The sequence below is a fragment of the Rhinolophus sinicus genome, chromosome 14 (assembly GCF_057876585.1).
Source record: "Rhinolophus sinicus isolate RSI-liver-muscle chromosome 14, RSI-T2T, whole genome shotgun sequence".
Taxonomy (NCBI): Eukaryota; Metazoa; Chordata; class Mammalia; order Chiroptera; family Rhinolophidae; genus Rhinolophus; species Rhinolophus sinicus.
Window position 1 is genome coordinate 182,100,022 of NC_142514.1, and position 17,271 is coordinate 182,117,292.

At 58.7% G+C, this 17,271-nt stretch overlaps 1 protein-coding gene and 1 long non-coding RNA gene across 35 annotated transcripts in view; one reads left to right on the top strand and one right to left on the bottom strand.

Moving 5' to 3' along the window:
* The window catches only part of NRXN2 (neurexin 2), a 104,935-nt gene that overhangs the window by 37,670 nt on the left and 49,994 nt on the right, over positions 1-17,271 (bottom strand). For 14 of the 34 annotated variants that reach the window (XR_012497627.2, XM_074336604.2, XM_074336595.2 and 11 more), the window contains 8 exons: positions 15,865-16,251; positions 15,482-15,685; positions 9,481-9,509; positions 7,874-8,000; positions 7,101-7,482; positions 6,318-6,508; positions 4,480-4,653; positions 3,998-4,117 (listed from right to left, as the gene is read on the bottom strand). Coding sequence is in view for 33 of the 34 variants with exons in the window: in XM_074336604.2 (XP_074192705.1) it covers positions 3,998-4,117; positions 4,480-4,653; positions 6,318-6,508; positions 7,101-7,482; positions 7,874-8,000; positions 9,481-9,509; positions 15,482-15,685; positions 15,865-16,251 (1,614 nt within the window). In the remaining variant the exon portion in view is untranslated. The remainder of the gene's footprint in view (positions 1-3,997; positions 4,118-4,479; positions 4,654-6,317; positions 6,509-7,100; positions 7,483-7,873; positions 8,001-9,480; positions 9,510-15,481; positions 15,686-15,864; positions 16,252-17,271) is intronic. The other 20 variants (XM_074336605.2, XM_088789674.1, XM_074336611.2 and 17 more) reach the window with 2 other exon arrangements.
* LOC141572284 (uncharacterized) lies at positions 9,852-16,946 on the top strand. Its single transcript, XR_012497628.2, has 3 exons — positions 9,852-10,656; positions 11,304-11,477; positions 16,505-16,946. It is a non-coding gene; the product is annotated as an uncharacterized LOC141572284 (long non-coding RNA).

Consider the following 17,271-nt stretch of genomic DNA (forward strand, 5'->3'; position numbering starts at 1 on the left):
GCGCACACATATATGTTTGGTCACAGGCAAGGCATGGCCAACTACCCACAGACACCTACCCTAGCTCACCCTCCCAAAACAGGGTCACCCATAGCATACAAACAATGCACCTGGAGCTCAAAGGTACTGGTAATACACGTCACAGGCACACCGTCTCCTCACCACCTCCCACAAGGGTGACCCCTACCCCAGCTCACCCCTCCCGGACTCCTCCAATCCTTCCTTTTCACTCCCCTCCCCCAGCTTCAACCTCTCCCTCCACAGGGTTTCCAGGACAGCTCTCCACTGAATGTCCCCAAATCCTTCCTGAGCCACTTATGTCCAGCCGAGGCAGCCGTTTCTCCTTCTAGGTGTCCCTCCACTGGGATCTGGCCCCCAGACTTTTGGGGATCTCGTCAAGGCACTTGTCATAACCCAAGAAATAAGTGCAGGGAAGCTCCCTTCCCCTTATCTGGATGCCACCTCCACACCCACATCAACCTTGGTTCTGCCCAGAGGAAGCTCTGCTAGGAAGGGGGGGGGGGGCAGAGGGTAGAGGAGGAGGAAGAGGGAGGTGGAGACAATCTGAAAGGAGTGAAAGAAATAGTGTAGTGGAGTGAGGAGAGGTGGTGAAGAAGGGGCAAAAGGAAGGGGTGTGAGAAAGGGGAGGGAGATTGGTGGGGGGAGAGGGCTGACTCCTGCTTATTAATCCTCAATTCCATTTTGGAGCAAAAACTATCACCTGGAGCCCCACACTTGCTGTGCCCAGCTCCTGGATGCAGTCAGCACTCAGGACAGCTCCTCCATGGCTGCGGTCGCCTCCCCACCTTTGCTAGATGCCCGGGCCCCTTTTGACCCCAGCACCTCGGAAGTGAAAAAAGGGGTCCCCAGAGGCACCCGAGAGGAGGCTTTGAGATGGTACATGACCCCAAGAGGGAGGAGAGACTGCATGAGGGCTGGGGAACAGGGCTGGGCCCCCAAAGCCTGTCCTGCCTTCTCCATCCCATGCTTGTGCCCCTGGCTCTGAAATATAGACTGACACAGCTCTGAGCAGGCAGAAAATTTATGGTCCCAGAGGGAGGGAGGGAGGAGCCGGTAGCGAGAGGAGAGGAAGGGAAACCGCCTAGAGGCCAATCAATATCAGTGAGTGGGAAGTGGAGAGAGTTGGAGGGGGTGACTCTGGAGAGCGAGGGGGGAGACAGGGTAAAAAAGAAGGGAGAGACAGAGGTGTGCAAGGGATCAATAGAGGCTGCAGATGAACAAAGCAAGTGGAGAGATGAGAAACGGGGCACAGAGATGACAAAGAATGGATTGCCTGGGGGAGGCCCAAGACAGGCTTTGAAAGACAGAGAAGCAAGCAGGCCCAAGGGGAGCGCCTTGGTCCTGAACCTCAGCCCTGGGGTTTCAGCTGCATATCAGGAAGTGTCCCTCCTTTTAGCTTCCTTCCTCTCTCATTTCTTATTCTTTTTCATTCTCTTTCCTCTCTCTCATCGAAGAGATGGGTTCTCTCCCCTTGATCTCCTCCTACATTCCCAGAGCAGATGCTTGAGCTTTAAAGAGACACAGAGATCCCTTCACCCCCACCCCCACCCCAGGGGTAGTCCCCACGTAACAGACAGAGAAACTAAGGCCACAAGTGGAAAAGGCTGTTCTGCAATGTCAGACCTCGTTTCATCCCAGTCTCTCCCCACCCCAGACAGCAGCACAGCCCAACCCCAACCCTCTGAGGACAGTCCAGCTCCCTCCTCCCTGGCCATTCCCACCCACCTCCCTTTCTTCGGGTGAAGGGCCCTTTGGTGCCCAGGACCGCCCCTGAGAACCTTCAAACTCAGGGGCGGGATGAACTGAATGGGCCTCAGCCAGCTTCCTGCTTGACCTTGTGCATCTGCAGGGCCCCAAGTGGACCAGGTACAGAGAGAGAAAGTGTGAACACGAAACAGTGCCAAGCATAGAGACCTGGGAAGAGGAGTAACCCCCAGAGAACAGGTGGCCTGCGTTTGGAGGCTCCCAGGTTGCACCCACCTTTTCTTTACCTCTATAGCTCTGCCGCCAGACCGTAGACCAATGCTCTTGTATGGTGACATTTCCCAAGACGTGCCCTGCTTCCCAGCCCCAACTCTCCCTGCCTCCCACTTGCCCAGAACCAGGAAAGTCCCAGCCTCTCTTTCCACCTCTGCTGAAAGACGCATGACTCCCTAAACTCCCATCCATCTCTATGCTCCCTTCCAGAAGGTTCTACCATGTGGGAGTATAGTAGTGACGATGGACAGCAGCGCTTCTTCACCCTGATCCCCTGCACCCCCAGCACGCAAGGCCCACCTTCGCACCACCACCAACCTGGGACTAAGTGAGCTGCAGAGAGTGACAGTCAGGATCGCTTAGGTTCTGGCTGCGCTGCACCACCGTGCTCTGACTTAGAGCAAGGAGCTGCCTCACTGAGGCCTCAGTTTCCTCATCAGGGAAACAGGGTGGTTGGTTCCTATCCCTCCTGCTGCCTTCTCTAGGAACAATCTGTGGGGATTGTTACTAGTAGGCCGCAGTTACCACCATCTTCAGATCGCCTGTGAGGACTGACCTGGAGAGGGAAGAGCCCAGCCCAGCCCCACCTTTCCTCCCAGAGCCAGGGCTGGAGTGCCCCTGAGGTGACCATTGTCTGGGGGCTTTGGAAGGTAGAGAGCCACAGGTTAGACAAGGAAAATCCTGGAGGACAGGGTAGGATGTGGGGGTACCCAAGGGTGGGCCCTGCCTGAGAGCACGGGGATAGCGCTGAGGGAGATGGACTGGGCCATTTTCCAAGGGAGGAAGAAAAACCATGACCACCCAAGAGCCCTTTCCGGAACCGGCAGGTTTATCCCGAAAGACACTCAGCCCTCTGCCCAGATGACTAAGGCATGTGGAGGCAAAGGCAGTGACCCCGGTTCTTAGCCCAGATCTACTACTTTCTCCAGGAATCCAGTGACCCCTCCAGGCCTCAGTTTCCATGTTTGTAAAACAGAGAAGCCCTGTCCTCCTGTGCGTGTGTGTGCGTGCATGTGCGTGCGTACCTGCGTGCATGCATGCGTTGTTCCCACGCAGCTGAGTGTCTCATCCCTGGTGTCTCAGCAGGGCTACCCCAGGGACAACAATTTAAGCGATACCTGAGGGGGCTGCACTCTCCCCATCCACTGCCGCCAGCCTGATCCTTTGAGAGAAACTCTAAACACCCCCTCGAGCAGGAGGTTGCCTCTCCCCACTGCCTGCCCCAGCTGCCTACCCTCTGCCATGCTCTAACCAGCTGCTGGCCACCAACCACTAGGAACTGGAGACTGCTGCTGAAGTGGCTCTCTGGGCCGAGGGGCGGCTCGAACAATATGCAGGCTGGCAGGCAGATGCCCAGCCAGGGAGGAGAAGCAGGCAAGGACCCAGGGAGTGTCCTTGTAGCTCCGTGGGACAACCCACAGCTGGGCTTCTTGGGGGGAAGGCAGGACGTGCCTGGCCAGTGTCCAGGGAAGCCAGCTGTCCAACAGCCTGGCCTCCTGGGAGGCCTCCTGAGCCTGCCCTCTGGGGCGTGGACGTCTCCGGGCAGGAGGTAACAGGCTTCCAGTGCACAATTCTGAGGATGACAGAGGAAAGCGGGTGCAGGCCCACACCAGCACCCACCCCCCGCCCTGTGCAGTAATAGTGTGTATGTGTGAGCTACAAGTACAACGTGTAAGACCATGGCCAAAATCGCACAGGGAGAGCAACAGAGGCTGACACCTTTGGTTATGGGTGAAGGGAGCAGTGTCCCACCAGCTCAGAAGAAGAGGAGAGGCCATCTACCAACGTGTTGCCCCAGAGATTCAGGCAGCAGCCGTCCTGCACAGGCCTGAGAAGACTCTGGGAGGGGACAGTAGCCAGCAGTTCCCCTTGGGTCCTCACAAGAAGGGATGAGAAGGAAGCAAACATCACGGCTCTCCGAGACCCTCCCTCCTCCCCAGCAGTCCAGGGAACGGGCCAGGGTCTCCCCCTAGGACCCCTAACCCTCCCGGACACTCACGGTCATTGCAGACAGGGCCGCCATAGGAAGTCATGGTGCAGTCACAGGTGAAGCCATCCCACTGCTGCAAGCAGACGCCCTGGTTGGCACAAGACTCTTCGGTGCAGGTGGTGCTGGGGCCTGAAGAGGCAGGAGAAACACCCCAGGCTCAGCCAAGCCCCTCCCTCCCCAGGAGGTACGGAAGCTTCAGGGCCAGGCTGAGACCCTGATGTCAGCTCTGCCAGGCTGAGAGGGGGGAGAGGGGCTGGGGGGGGGGCTCAAGGACTTCTAGGCTTGGCCTTGAACTGTGATAAGGGGCCTGGATGGGAGGCAATAGGGAGAGTAAGTGACCCATCACACCCCTGTACCCCTGCCCCAGGGCTGGTGGGGGGAACAGGCTCGTACAAGATCTGAGAACGCCACTTTGCTGCCCTGGTCCGCATCTGCAGCTGGCCCTCCTGCAGCCTGCGGGGTCACATCTAACTCCTCCACCTTCCACTCACCATCACAGCCCCTCTCCACCTGCCCGATGCGGTGCAGGGCATCTGCGATGAGGTCCGGGAGGCGCCCGTTGAGGTCCACTGAGGCCAGGCAGCCCTGAAAGCCATCCCGGGAGGCCACCAGCTTGGGCAGGTTGCTGAACATACTCTTGCTCAGACCACCAATGTACAACTCCCCTGCAAAGGGAGTGGGGTCAAAACCTCGGCTTCCCCGTCCCCACTCCCCTCCCAGGACTTTGTATCTAGCTGTCAGATCCTCCTGGCCGTGCAGTGTCCCATCCCAGACTCCAGTTGCCTTACAGAGATCCAGCGTCCTGCAAATTCCCGCCCCCCATCTCTTCCTTCTTCCTTCTCCACTTTGCCATCTGTCTGCTCCTCTCCCAGAGAAGCCCAGATGCAGGGGCCAGGGGAAGGTTGGGGGATTTGGCGGGGAGCAGCTGGAGGAAACTGCTACATGCTCTCCCCCACACATCTGATTCCAGTTCCGGCTTGTAATCAGGGCCTTTCATAGATGTGCAGCCCCAAATCCCTCCACCCCCGCCCCCCCTTCTGAAGTCTCCCATTCCCAGAACTCCTTCAGGCCTCTCCCTCCTCTGAGTTCTCTCCTGGGGCGGGTTCTAAGCCCAGCTCCCTTCCTCCAACAATAACGAAGGCTTGGCCTGGGAACCCTTGGTGACATCGGGAAGTTCTCAGGGACACCTGATCCCCACATCCCTGCCTGGCCACATGGAACCTAACTTCTTGAAGCCTTGGCCAGCCCGTAGCAGAGTTTCAGCACGACGGATCCACCCGGATGCCCCGGCCAGGGGCTCAATGCAACACAAGACTGGCCCAGCCCACCCCTGGGTTTGCTGCCACGGTGGGTTGTCTGTGACATATCGCCCCCTTCTGGGAGCAGGGAGAATTGGCAGCGCTGTGCCACACAATCTGGCCCAGGATTTGACAAGACTTCCAGTGCCAGCCGGGCTTCCTGCTCACTTTGTGACCTCAGGCAAACCACCTAGCTTCCGGAAGCTTGCTTCCACCTCTCCAAGAGGGGGATGAATTCAATGGCCTCTGAGAATCCTCCCCAAGCTGGAACAGTCTGAGTCACTGACACCCAGAGGTCCCTGTGGAGCTGAGAGCTGCTTTGGGTGGTGCAGGCAGTCGCCCACGTTGCCCCAGTGGGCTCTGCAGAAGCCACAGGCCTCGCCCTCACGCCTGTTGCAACACCCCAGTGTGTAGGCTTATCCTCCCCTTTCCCGCTCTCTAAACCAGCCCTTCTGGGGGCAGGCGATGACTGCTCACTAGCTACTAAAGACACCCTAGGGAAGGTGGGACCCTGGTGTGAAGCTGAGCCCACCACGGAAGCCTGGGTCCAAAAAAGTCCCGAGAGCTGGCCGAACTGATGCCCGAGGTAGATGACCAGGGCAGCATTCGGGGACCCGGCAACTGCCCCACCCCCACCCCACCCAGAAGAGGCATCTGCCAGGATGCTAAGCTCCCCATTCTCTCCCCATCCCTCAGCCAAGGCAGGCTTCTCAACCTCAGAGGACCGACAGGACCAAACAGAAGGCTTGGGCTACCTACTCCTGGCTCTAGAGTAAGGCCACCAAGCTCCCCATGACACACAACCTGTGACCAGGCTTTCAGTGCTGAGAGGGCAGCCTCACAGAAGAGCTGAGCAGATCTTTGACAAGAAAATGTCAGGCTGGACTCAGTGGGGAATGGGAAAGAGGCAGAAAGAACGGGGAGGGAGGAGGGAGAGTCGTGAGTGGAAGCGCCAGGGCAGGGGTGATTTTGCTGGGGCGGAGGGGTGTCAGCGCTAGGGCCAGGCCTGCTCCAGAGGCCCCAGGCCCCACCTTTGAGATCGAGGTTTCGGGCGCCATTGGAGTGCTGCGTGACAGTGCGGGAGTCAATCTTGAGCGTGTGCACGTTGCCTGGGTCCCTGGACACCACCACGTTGTGCCACTGGTTGTCATTGACTGGTTTGTCTGAGTTCCCCTTCATCAAGGACGGGCCATTCCCCAGGTCAAACACGTAGTGGATGTACCTGCCCCAGTAGGGAGGAGACACTGGGTCAAGGCGAGGGGCAATACTGGGAAGACGGGGGAAAGAGGAGCTACAGCTGTCAGGGGTCCTCAGTGCCACAGGAGGAAGGGGTAGGTAGGAAGCCCCCACAATGGAGGGACCCAGACCCGTGGCACAAAAACTGGTCATGGGGCGAATGTGGGGAGGGAGGGTCATGGAGGAGACGGCCCCTGTGACAGGCTCAGAAGAGGAGCTGGTAGCAGGAGGGGTTTGTGCGAGCAGCAGGGGCCGTGGGATCAGGGACAGAGCTGCTCAGGCAAGAGGCCACAAGGACACGACCTTGTCTTCTGCCTGGAGAGAGCGCTCGAGGGCCTGGGCAGGTCAGTGAACGGAGAACAGATAGAACTGGAACACCCCTGGCAAGGAAGTAACTGGGGAGTCGCCAGGGCAGAAGGGGGGTCCTGCTTCGCCCTCTTAGCTGGTGGCTGGGGACCTGAACCTTGACCTGTGGTTTGGGGTGGATGAGACCTCTCAGCCAGTGGCGGGGAGGCCATGTCTTGGCCAGCAGGGAGAGGGGACCACTTCCTGACAGCGGTGCAGTCCTAGCACCTCACCCCTTGACCAGCTCGATGACGATGAAGTCATTGCCGTTGCCTGAGTTGAACAGGAGAAGCCCATCGGGGGCTGTGGTCTTAAACTGGAAGAAGAGGTGCATGGAGGCGTAAGCTTGGAGTGTGGCGAGCGCCAGGTAGCTGCTCCGGCTCTTGAAGGTGACCGGATCCGCCACGATGGCACGCAGACCAAAGCGCGCATTGAGCTCGCAGTAGGTGATGTCGCCGTCCTTGCACTGGTCCATGTAGGGCTGGCCGTTGAACACCAGCCCGCTCAGGTGCCCGATGAAGTTGGAGGGCACCACGGAGATGAAACGCCGCTCCGTCATGATACCCGTCTCAATGTTGTGGAACTCCAGCCGCGTGTGGGCTCCTGCCATCTGTCCTGCTCGGGACGGGAGACAGAGATGAGGGGCGGCTTTGGGGCACGGACCGTAGGATCGTTCCTAGAGTGGGGCCGTGGGTCCCCAGAAGCCTCCCCTCCACACAAAGGCCACATGGGAGAGACATCAGCAAACACCCTCAGGTCGGTGCTGGCAGCAAGATGGCTCCTGGGTCCAGGAGTAGGACGTCAGTCCTGGGATGACAGGCTTCTGGGGACATGCTGCCTGCAAGGTATTGAAATGGCCCCTGGGGCCCAGGACCCCACCACAGACCACCCTGAGGGAGAAGTGACAGTGGCGGCTTGAAGGAATGTTACCTTTGCAGTGGTCACCCAGAATGGGGCCAAGCAGAGGTCAGTAGAGACGTGCCCACCCCTGGCCCCGACCACCTACCCTCCACGGTCACGTTGTCCACAGACAGCTGCAGGCTCTTGCCGCGCCGCACCACCCGCACCGTGTGCCACTCGTTGTCATTGAGTTTGTGCCCCGCAAAGAGCGTCTCGGGGCCTTTACCTGCGGCACCAAGGGGGGAGTGAGCATGGCACCTGCACACGCCCGCGAGTGGCTTCATGTACCAGCCCAGGCACGGCGCCTCACCACCCACTCGTGTGTGCACGCAGGTTCACACACTTGGCCATGCCGTGCACACAGGAGGTGCACACACTCACACGAACAGCTCTTTATATCCCGTCATAAACCCAGACACACTTGGAACCACCACTTTGTACGATACCCGAAGGTGCCATTTGAACAGAATCAGTGGGAACCGTGCCTCTTGAGTTGTGCCCTAAGACCCTACACACAGATACTCCTGTCCTAACAACCAACGTACTTGTCCCCCAGCCTCCTAAAAGGACCTTCAGTGACGTGTGTAGCCAGCAGCTAAATTCCCAGCATATATGCAGATCTTAAACTTTCAAAAAGCCCCACTATGCACCCACAGCTTCGCTGCTGGTAGTGGAACCTCCACACACACCCACAGCTCCCCCATCTACACAGGGACCCAGTGAGACCTTTCTGCACACACCAGTTAACTCCACACACCCGACACACAACCACACACAGCTCGTCCAGCATGGCCAGAGATGGGAATGTTTCTTAGGGATTACGACCATTTATTCAAGACCAGGATTATCTGCTCCCAAGTCTACAACCCTATTTACCTTTAGGATGTGCTGAACTTTGCAGCACTCCCAGGTCACCCCTGGGCCCCCCAGGACTCACACCAGCAGGGGACAGGATTCACCAGGCGTACGCACACAAATACCACACACACACAGAGATGTGCTGAACACAGCCCCTCTGCCTGTGCCTGCCATGTTCCTGTGCTCTTCTGCGTGACCTCCGGGCACACCATGCGGAAACACGCAGAGACAGCATTGAGGCAGCACACGGGGGTGTTCAGAAATGTCCACACTCATTCTCCATCTCACCCCTGCTGAGAGCCACTGTCACCTCGAAAAGCACCCCTATGTGGCGGAAACTCAGCCCCCACCCAACAAAGGAGTTGTGGAGGGCTGAATTTTGAGGCCCTGTGACGTTCGCCTCCACTGGCCTCAAGCCCTCATCTCCTTTCCAGTGGGCCTCGCCCGCCCCCTTGTGGCCAACCCTGGAGATGCAGTGGAATATCCCTGCCCCTCGCCAGCTCCTTTCCTGCCACCACAAAGGGAGGTGGGCCGTCCTGCTGCCACCAAGTCTTTGCTCCATCCTCTTGAGGATTTGAGGTGACGAGGTTTCCTGGCCTCCCTTTTCCCAGACCCGGTGAGCATGCTGACCTCGGACCATCCACCAACTCTCCCCAGTTTGGCTTCTTTTGGCCTATTCTGCCCTCCACAACCACACTCCCCATCAGCTCCACTCCGGCTCCCCTCCCCACACCCATGACCAACCCCCACGCAAGCCAGTAATAAAGGCTTCTCCTCCCTCCACCATCCCTCCCCAGATCCCAGTGTCCAGCGTCCCAAGCCCCTTGGGGCTCTGCAGAAGAAGGGAAGCCACTTACTGGGTGCGCAGCCGACGCGCAGGCAGTCTGGGGGGGCCATGGGGCGGGCAGAGGGGAGGGGAGACAAAAAGGCAGAACAAGTTTTTTTTTTTTTACATCCTTCACAGGGAGGGGTGTCTGCGGGTGGGGGTTCCCCCAAGGGCCACTTTCCGGGGACCACGCGTGCCCAGGTGCCCTCTCCCCTCCCTCCTGCCCCCAAGAGGGCTCCAACCCTCCCCAGGGCTAGGAGGCAGGGCAGTCAGGTGATAGGAAGAGGGCTTGCTTCTCCCTTCTCAGAAGGGCCCAGGCCTCTCCTGTCTGAGGGAGAGGGGCACCTTGGGAATCTCAGCGTACAGGGGAGTTTTTGGGGGGCTAAGGGCTTGGCCAACCCAACATCTCCTCATCTCTGGGAGTGAGATGGGTGGGGAAGGCCAGAGTCCCTGCATCCCCTGCTCTGGGACAACTCCCTGCTCAGAGCCCAGGTTGTGACATGTCACTCTCCATGACCCCTGGGCTCTGAGCTAAACGGAGGGGTCTGCCCCAGCACCCCCTTCCCGTACCCATATGTCCCCCCAAAGTCCCAGGGGGCTGGCACCACCCCTACAGGAACCTTCCTTCTACCCTTCCTAAGCTGGAGGATGCCAGGCTATCACTGGGGACCCGGTGGTCCCAAACCCTAAAGAGGAACTAGTATTAATCTGTTTTCCTAGGAAGGGGGCCAAAGCCTCACAGATGGGGACACTGAGACCCCCAAAGTATGACTTCTGAGGACACAGCAGTTCAGGGACCAGCAGGCACCATAACCAGTCTCCTGCCCCTGCGATGCTAGCCTCCAGCTCCAGGTCCCACGTGGTCAGAAAGCACACTGTACACAGAGCTACAGCCAGGGGCCCTAGGGCCTCTGGCCAACCCCCTGGTGGGGACACGTTACCCACACATGCCAGTCGGCCAGCCTTGCAGAGGGCACAGAGCACCAGAGTCCTGTGAAGTTGGGTCTTAGGGCCCTGGACGTCTGCATCGCTCCTTCAGACCGGACGGCAGGGGGGCTGCAGAAAGTGCTGCACCAGGAGGCAGAAAGGCTGGGTCCTAATCTCATTATGTGACCGGGTGAATCTCTTCTCTCTGAGCTTCAGCTTCCCTCCCTGTGAGCAGAGGGACTTGAACAAGAGGATTCTGAGCTGGGAGCAAGAAACAGGTATTCACCAGGCTGGCCCTTGACTTTCAGAGGGGGAGCAGTTCCCAGCACTTGGTTAACAGCAATATCCTGGCTTCCTGTGGCTCCTCCCAGAATAGGCTCAGCAGAGAACCCCAGGGCCCAGGAAGTTAAGGGGGTGGGGGCACCCTGGAATCCCCTGGGCCCCTGAAGGTTCCTGCAGTGGAGGTAAACAGATTCCCCTGTGGCCCTGGGGGGCATGGGCCCCTCGGGCAGTACAGCTGAGCTCCACACGCGTTGTCAACCACAGCAGAAGAGTGGGGGGGAGCAGCCAGGACCCTGAGCCACAGCCTGGCATCAAGGGAGGGCAGAGGCCGAGGAAGGTCAAGGGGCAGACACAGTGGGAAGTAAGAAGTCCCAGTAAGAGGAAGGAGACAGGGAGGGAGCCAGAGAAAAGAGGAAGGGGGAACAGAGGGGAGAGGCTGGACAGAGGGGGAGGAGAGGAATGTCAGGGTGAGGGTGGGAGGGTGCCAGGCCTGGCTTCAGGTCACGGGGGCTCTCTCCAGGCCAGCAGAGTCTTCACCAATGAAGGGTCCAAAAAAGAAAAAAGGGGACTGAAAGGGCAGGCCAATTTCCCTGGGTGGGGAAAAGGCCCAGGAAAGCGCTCAATTCTTTCCCCGCCCCAACAGGGGAGAACCATGAATGGGCGCCATCTGTCCAGAGAAGAGGTGTCAGCTCCAGGCCCACCCTCTGCAATGACCACACCCTCAGGAGCCCCCACTCCCGTGGGGTTGGAGGAAAGCAAGCACTCATGGAAGATGGGCACCCCAGGAGGGAGCCAGCACCATCCCAGAGGAAACGAGGTACTGCGAGTGAGTGGGCGCAGCAGCCCTCCAGTGTACACACCCGCCCAGAGCACAGCTCAGGGAGCATTAGCTGGTAACCTATCAGCTAGTAACCTGCGCCTCCAGTTCGGGGAATGGACAGAATTGACTGGTCTGTGCAGACTCAAGGCCCTGGGTGTACCTAGAGACCAGGGTGAGAGTACCAAAGTGTGACGAGACAGGTGGAAAGAAGTCCTCTGCATGGCTAGGAACTCAGGGCATGAACTCGGGCTTCCTGTGCCCCATCTAGTCCACCCCTGCCGTCCCCAACCTGGCCCCACAGATTGGAGGGAGCGGCAGCAAGGCTTCTTCGCCAGGAGCCTCGGGAGCACACTGGCCAGTGTCATCTTGGAAGTGACATCGCAGTGGCAGTGTGCACTCTGGGTGCAGCTCTCAGTCCGAACTGTCTCCCCAGGAGCCCAGCCAACAGGAGCCCCAGGTGGGAACACGTGCCCTCCCACGGCCCCAGGGATTGCAGGGCTTTGGGATGTGATGCGTATTGAGCCTGGCTTACAATGTGAATGAGAGCTGGGCTTGCTCTGTCAGGCTGAAGAGGATGTAACTAGGTCCATGATTGGGAAGTTCAGAAGGGGGGGTTTCCGCCTAGGAACAATGACCCAGTGATTCGAATGGCCGTCTCAGAGGTGGGGAGCTCCTGACATGGCAGGCGTCTGAGCACAAGGGAAGGGAAGGCCCACGTGTGAGTGGGGGCGGGCTGAAGGGGTGACTTCTAAAGGCCCCTCCAGCTCTAAGATTCTTTCATACAACGCGCCCTCCACGTGGTCTCACTGGCACATCTGGGGGAGGGCAACTCCAGGGAAGGTGAGGAGGGGTAGGCGGCCAGACTGGGCACTGGCCGCAGGGGCCACAGCCAAGGCAGCAGGCACCCAGGAAGAGTCTCACTGGAACGGGGTGCGGAATCCAGGACACTCTACAGTCCTATAGGGACAGAGCAGCTGCTCTGTTCAGGGGCTGCCGACTGCAGAGCTCTGAGAACTTAAAGTGTCTGCAGATGTGCTGAAGGCCAGGGGCAGGGCAGGAGGCACAGTCCGGTTTCTCGGGCATCCTCGGCCTGGAAGGAGGCAGCAGGGCCTCTTTGGCCCGCTCTGGCCTAGCAGACACCCGTCTCCTGAGGCAGGCACTCACTCAGCGCCTCCTCCCCACCAAGAGGTCCCTGGCAGACAGCTGGGTCCTCTTCAGGACCCAGCACCGAGTCTGCGTCATTCCACTGAGCACCTGACGAGCTGCCTGTGTAAGTCTGACTTTCCCTCCTATAGGATGAGACAGCAAGACCAGGGTCCAAGCCCTGCCAGGCTTCTCTCCGCAGCCCAGCAGCGAGTCCAGCCCAGGGGCGTCGGTGGTTCTGCTTGTCTGTGAGGTCCCCCAGGCCCTGTGTGGCAAGCGGGATGGGGAACACAACAGACTTCCTGAGCTGGAGGCCAGACTGGGTCATGCGAAGTGGAAGGAAGCGAGCCCCCAGGCCTGACTAAGCTTACGTCCCTATCCCAGGACAGCTTTCTCTCAAGAAGGCTGGAGAATCTCTACGCATGTGTCTTGCATCCGTATAATGTCTTCACTCCCATTATTCCATTTGAGCCTCAAAACCATCACAGAAAGTAGGCAGAACAAGGATTCTTATCCCCATTTTACAGAGAAGAAAACAGAGGCTCAGAGAGGGGAAATGACTTACCCAGCAGTCAAGGACACCAGGGCTAGAACCCAGATCTTCTGGCCCCAAGCCCAGTGCTCTTCCCTTCGCAGCCTGAGGCTGGGTGGGGGGTGTGGACAGCCTGTGTGTCTGTGTGATCACACAGCGGCCACACGCCTCCCTGTACAAGCATCTCTCAGTACTTGTGGACACATGCGTCTGCGCCCAGCATTTGGTCACAGCGTGTCGTGAGCTGTGTTAGAGATGACATGTCTGCACGGGGCCGGGCACAGCCAGGGGTGAGAGGCAGGGGAGAGGACTGTCCTGCTGGCTGTCATCCTGAGAGCCACCTTTTCTCTAACTTCTAAATACTTATGTGGCACAGACAGAAAAACGTGTCCATGGGAAGGAGGAAGTAGACCCTAAGGGTGAAAGTCCTGCGGGCCCACCAGAGTACCTTTTTCTGGCCAAGGACACCAGCTCCTGTCTAATCGAAAGGAACCCAAGCTTCTTCACAGGGGAACCTAAGGCAGTGCAAGTGAGGAAGCAGCACCTGCCCTCCCTGCAAATAGAAGCCCCCAGTTTCCCTGCTGTGTCCCCACCATGCACACAGAGCCACGTGCACAGCCGCACAGAGAACACACACATGCCAGGGGGAGGGGGCACTGCATGCTGGGTACGCAGACCTGGGAGGTCTGAGAAGCACAGGGCCAATCGTGGGGTCGTGGGCTGGTGCCTTCCTCTTGTGACTGTTTCCGGGGTGCCAGGGGTGCTATACAGACCCGTGGAGCGCTGGCCAAAGGCTGCTTCCCATCCTGCTTTCCCCGGCAGCACTGCCACCTGCCACCCACTCTGTGGGCTGCTATCACAGTCAGAAGCAGAGCTTCAGGGAACCCTAAAGCCACTCTGAGGCCCTGGCCGCCTGCGCACCTCCCCCCAGCCCCTGCCTCGCTCAGCGATCCTTGTCCTAGGAATATAAGGCCAGGGGGCCAAAAGGGGAAAGGAAAACATACATATACATTGATTAACAAGGTAATGGGTCCCCAAAAGGCCAGTCTGTCCCACAGATGCCTGGAGACCAGTGTTAGCATGAGACTCCACAGAAATCTGTAAAAGCTCAAAGCTCGGTGTCGTCGCCAGGGGAGGACTCTAATCCCCTTGGAGGAGCCCCACTTCTCCTCCAGGCCCAGGAAACAAGGAGCCCCGTGGCCTTGGGTACTACACGCGTATATGCTCAGAGAGGCTGGTCTGAAATGGACAGACCTGAGCCCAGCCTGGACAGCTTAGGACCTCTAACTTCTAGTGTCACCCTGGCTGAAAGCTCCATGACGGCAGGGACCTCATCTTATTCACAACTGTAGTCCCAGGTTTGCAACACACCTGGCACTTACGAGGTGTCCCATAAATATTAGCTGAATGAGTGAACTTGAGGTTTTTTTGCCCCAACAGGCCTTATGGTCCTGCCCGCAGGACACCCCGAGGGCTGCCCCCTGAAGCGGAGCCGTGGCCTGCTCTGGGCAGGGGCAGAGACACAAGCCCTCTGACAGCAAGGGCCCCTGACAGCCCTGCACCCCCAGCTGTGTTAGAGACAATGAGAGGAGCCCTGCACTTTAGGTAAATGACCCGTGTCTGAGCCTGGGCTCTTCCCCCCACTCCCTCCCCCACCCCCGTCACCAGCTTTGTGATGCTGGATAAGTCAGTATATGAATTTAACAATCTATAAAACAGGGAGCAACACCTAGCTGGCGATCGGGTGTCTTCCACTCAGATGTGAAAGCAGACAAAGGGGAGACGACATGTCCCAATGCCTCCAGTGTCACACGTGCAGCTACGCACACAGACACACAGACGCAGACATGGCCCTTCCAGCACAGAGCAGATGAGGGCGCTGAGTGCGGGCGGGTCCTCCTTGGCTCTGGATCCGCTGCTGCACTGAGCGCAGGCTCAGCAGCAGTGGGCGTCTCCCGTGCTCCCCAAGTGAATGAACCCATGAATGAGCACGTGGATAAGCTGACAACCAAGAGTGAGCTATGTCATTGTGCACGCAGGACAGACACGCCAAAACCCACGTGAGTACCCTGGGAGGGCAGCTGTCATACCCCAAACACACTCGGAAAGATGGCCTGGCTGCACTCGGGGTCCCCCCCACTCAGGGTGGCTGAGCACACAGCACCGCCCTACACAATGTATCCTCGCTGGGAATGAGCTCTGGGGGCTCCCACCCTCCCCACCCGCAAACTCTCGCTGGCGCCCCCACCGGCTTCTCCAGACAGAGGGGGTGTGAGTCAGAGGCAAGGTCAGGGAAGGGGCCAGGAGTGCAGGGTGGGGTGGTTACCGAGGTTGACAGTGAGCTTCATCTGGCCCCCATCCAGCTCGAGGCGAAGGGTGTCGGCTGACTCCCTGGAGGTGGTGGCCATCATGAGCCCATAGGCCCGCTGGGACATGAAGCGCAGAGACACGTCCTCCGCCTCCGTGTGCACGGCATTCGGCAGCATGATCTTCATGTACATGGACCCATCGTAGCTCAGGACCGTGGCCTCTGCCCCAGGAGTGGGGGGAGAGGGGGCCGGGGGACAGGCAACAGCCCGTGCAGGGAGAGAGAAGACCGAGAGAATCATTACGAGGAGGCCAGGCCCAGGGCTGGTCTATGAGGGGCACGCTGAGCAGGAGGGGACATGGGGCGGCAGTGAGGACGCCTGGGATGGTGACTAGCCTCACCTCTCTCACAGACCTGCCCCAGAAAGCCGGTCCCGATGCAGTCACAGACGAAGCGGTTCCAGCCCTCTCGACAGATGCCCCCATTGCGACACGGGGCAGACGCACACTGCTTCAGCGTCTCCCGGGAGCAGAAGGGGGCGACGCCCGCAGCCCCCTGTGCCTCGGCCAGGCCCCGAAGGTCTCGGCTACGCCCGTCTATGAACAGGTCCCTCACACAGCCCACGTAGCCAGCCCGAAGCGCCGCCGTCCACACCTCGGGGGGCAGGGGCAGGTCCACCCGCCCCCCCTCAGGCAGACCGCCCAGGTACAGCTCGCTCTCCAGGTCCAGAATCTCACTCTCCCCGGTGGCCAAGAATGGGGTGCTGCGGCTGTTCACCGAGATGGAGCCTGGGGATCAAGAAAGAGTGAGCCTTTCTTTGAGGAAAGGAGAGAAAAAAACAGAAAGCCCATGAGACGCTGACACTCCCAGGAGCCGTGGCAGCCCCCTTCCCCACTGTGTGTTGGGGAACGATCATTCCACCCAGACTTGAAGGCCCAGTGCGGTGACAATTGGGGGAGCACAAAAATTTAGCTGACAGTGATAAGTGCTTAAATTGGATAATGTGTCAGTTCTCATTTATATCCGTTCTCTCCGTCTCAGATAATTCTCCTGTGTTTCACAAGATGAACAGGGCAGGAAACAACAAGAGGATGGAAAACGGAGCTGGAAAAGGAAGCATGGAGGAGAGGGTGGCTAGAAGCAACAGAAGGTTCAAGAAAGAGCGCCTGCCTGACCTTGGCACTCTGCTCTGCTGCTTTATTGTGCTGGACTCCTCACGGGGCGGCCACCCTCAGTGTCCTCCCCCACACACACTCCAGAACAGGAGCTCTGTGACGGCAAAGACTATTGAGTTCACTGCTGTTCCTACCCCAGCACCTTGGACAGCACCTGGCATAGTGGGGACTCAGCACATACCTCTCAAGTGAGTTTAATCAAAGAAAATTGAATGGATCGAGACAGAAGGGAGGCGTGCTTGGAAGATTTTTTTCTTTAGGAGGCTGGGATGTCTACTCTGTGGGAAGCACTGTGCTAACGCTTTTACAGTGTTCTCTTGTTTTCTCCTCTTGATGACCGGGATGTAATGACTCCTTTTATAGATAAGAAAGCTGAGGCGGGCCCAAAGTTACACGCACAGTAAGTGGGGAGGCTGAGGGGTGAACCCAGGTCTGACTGACTGCAAACACGAGGCTCCTCCCGCCCAGGCACCGTGACAGTAGTGACACCGGAGGGGCCGGGGGGGGCCAGAGAAGAATGGAGGAGATGGCACGAAGGGTACAGGAAACTATAGGACAGAAGAGACGTGGAGAGGAGGTCGGGGCGGGGGACAGGGGCGACCGGGATGAGAGGAGAAGAGACCAGAGGCCTCC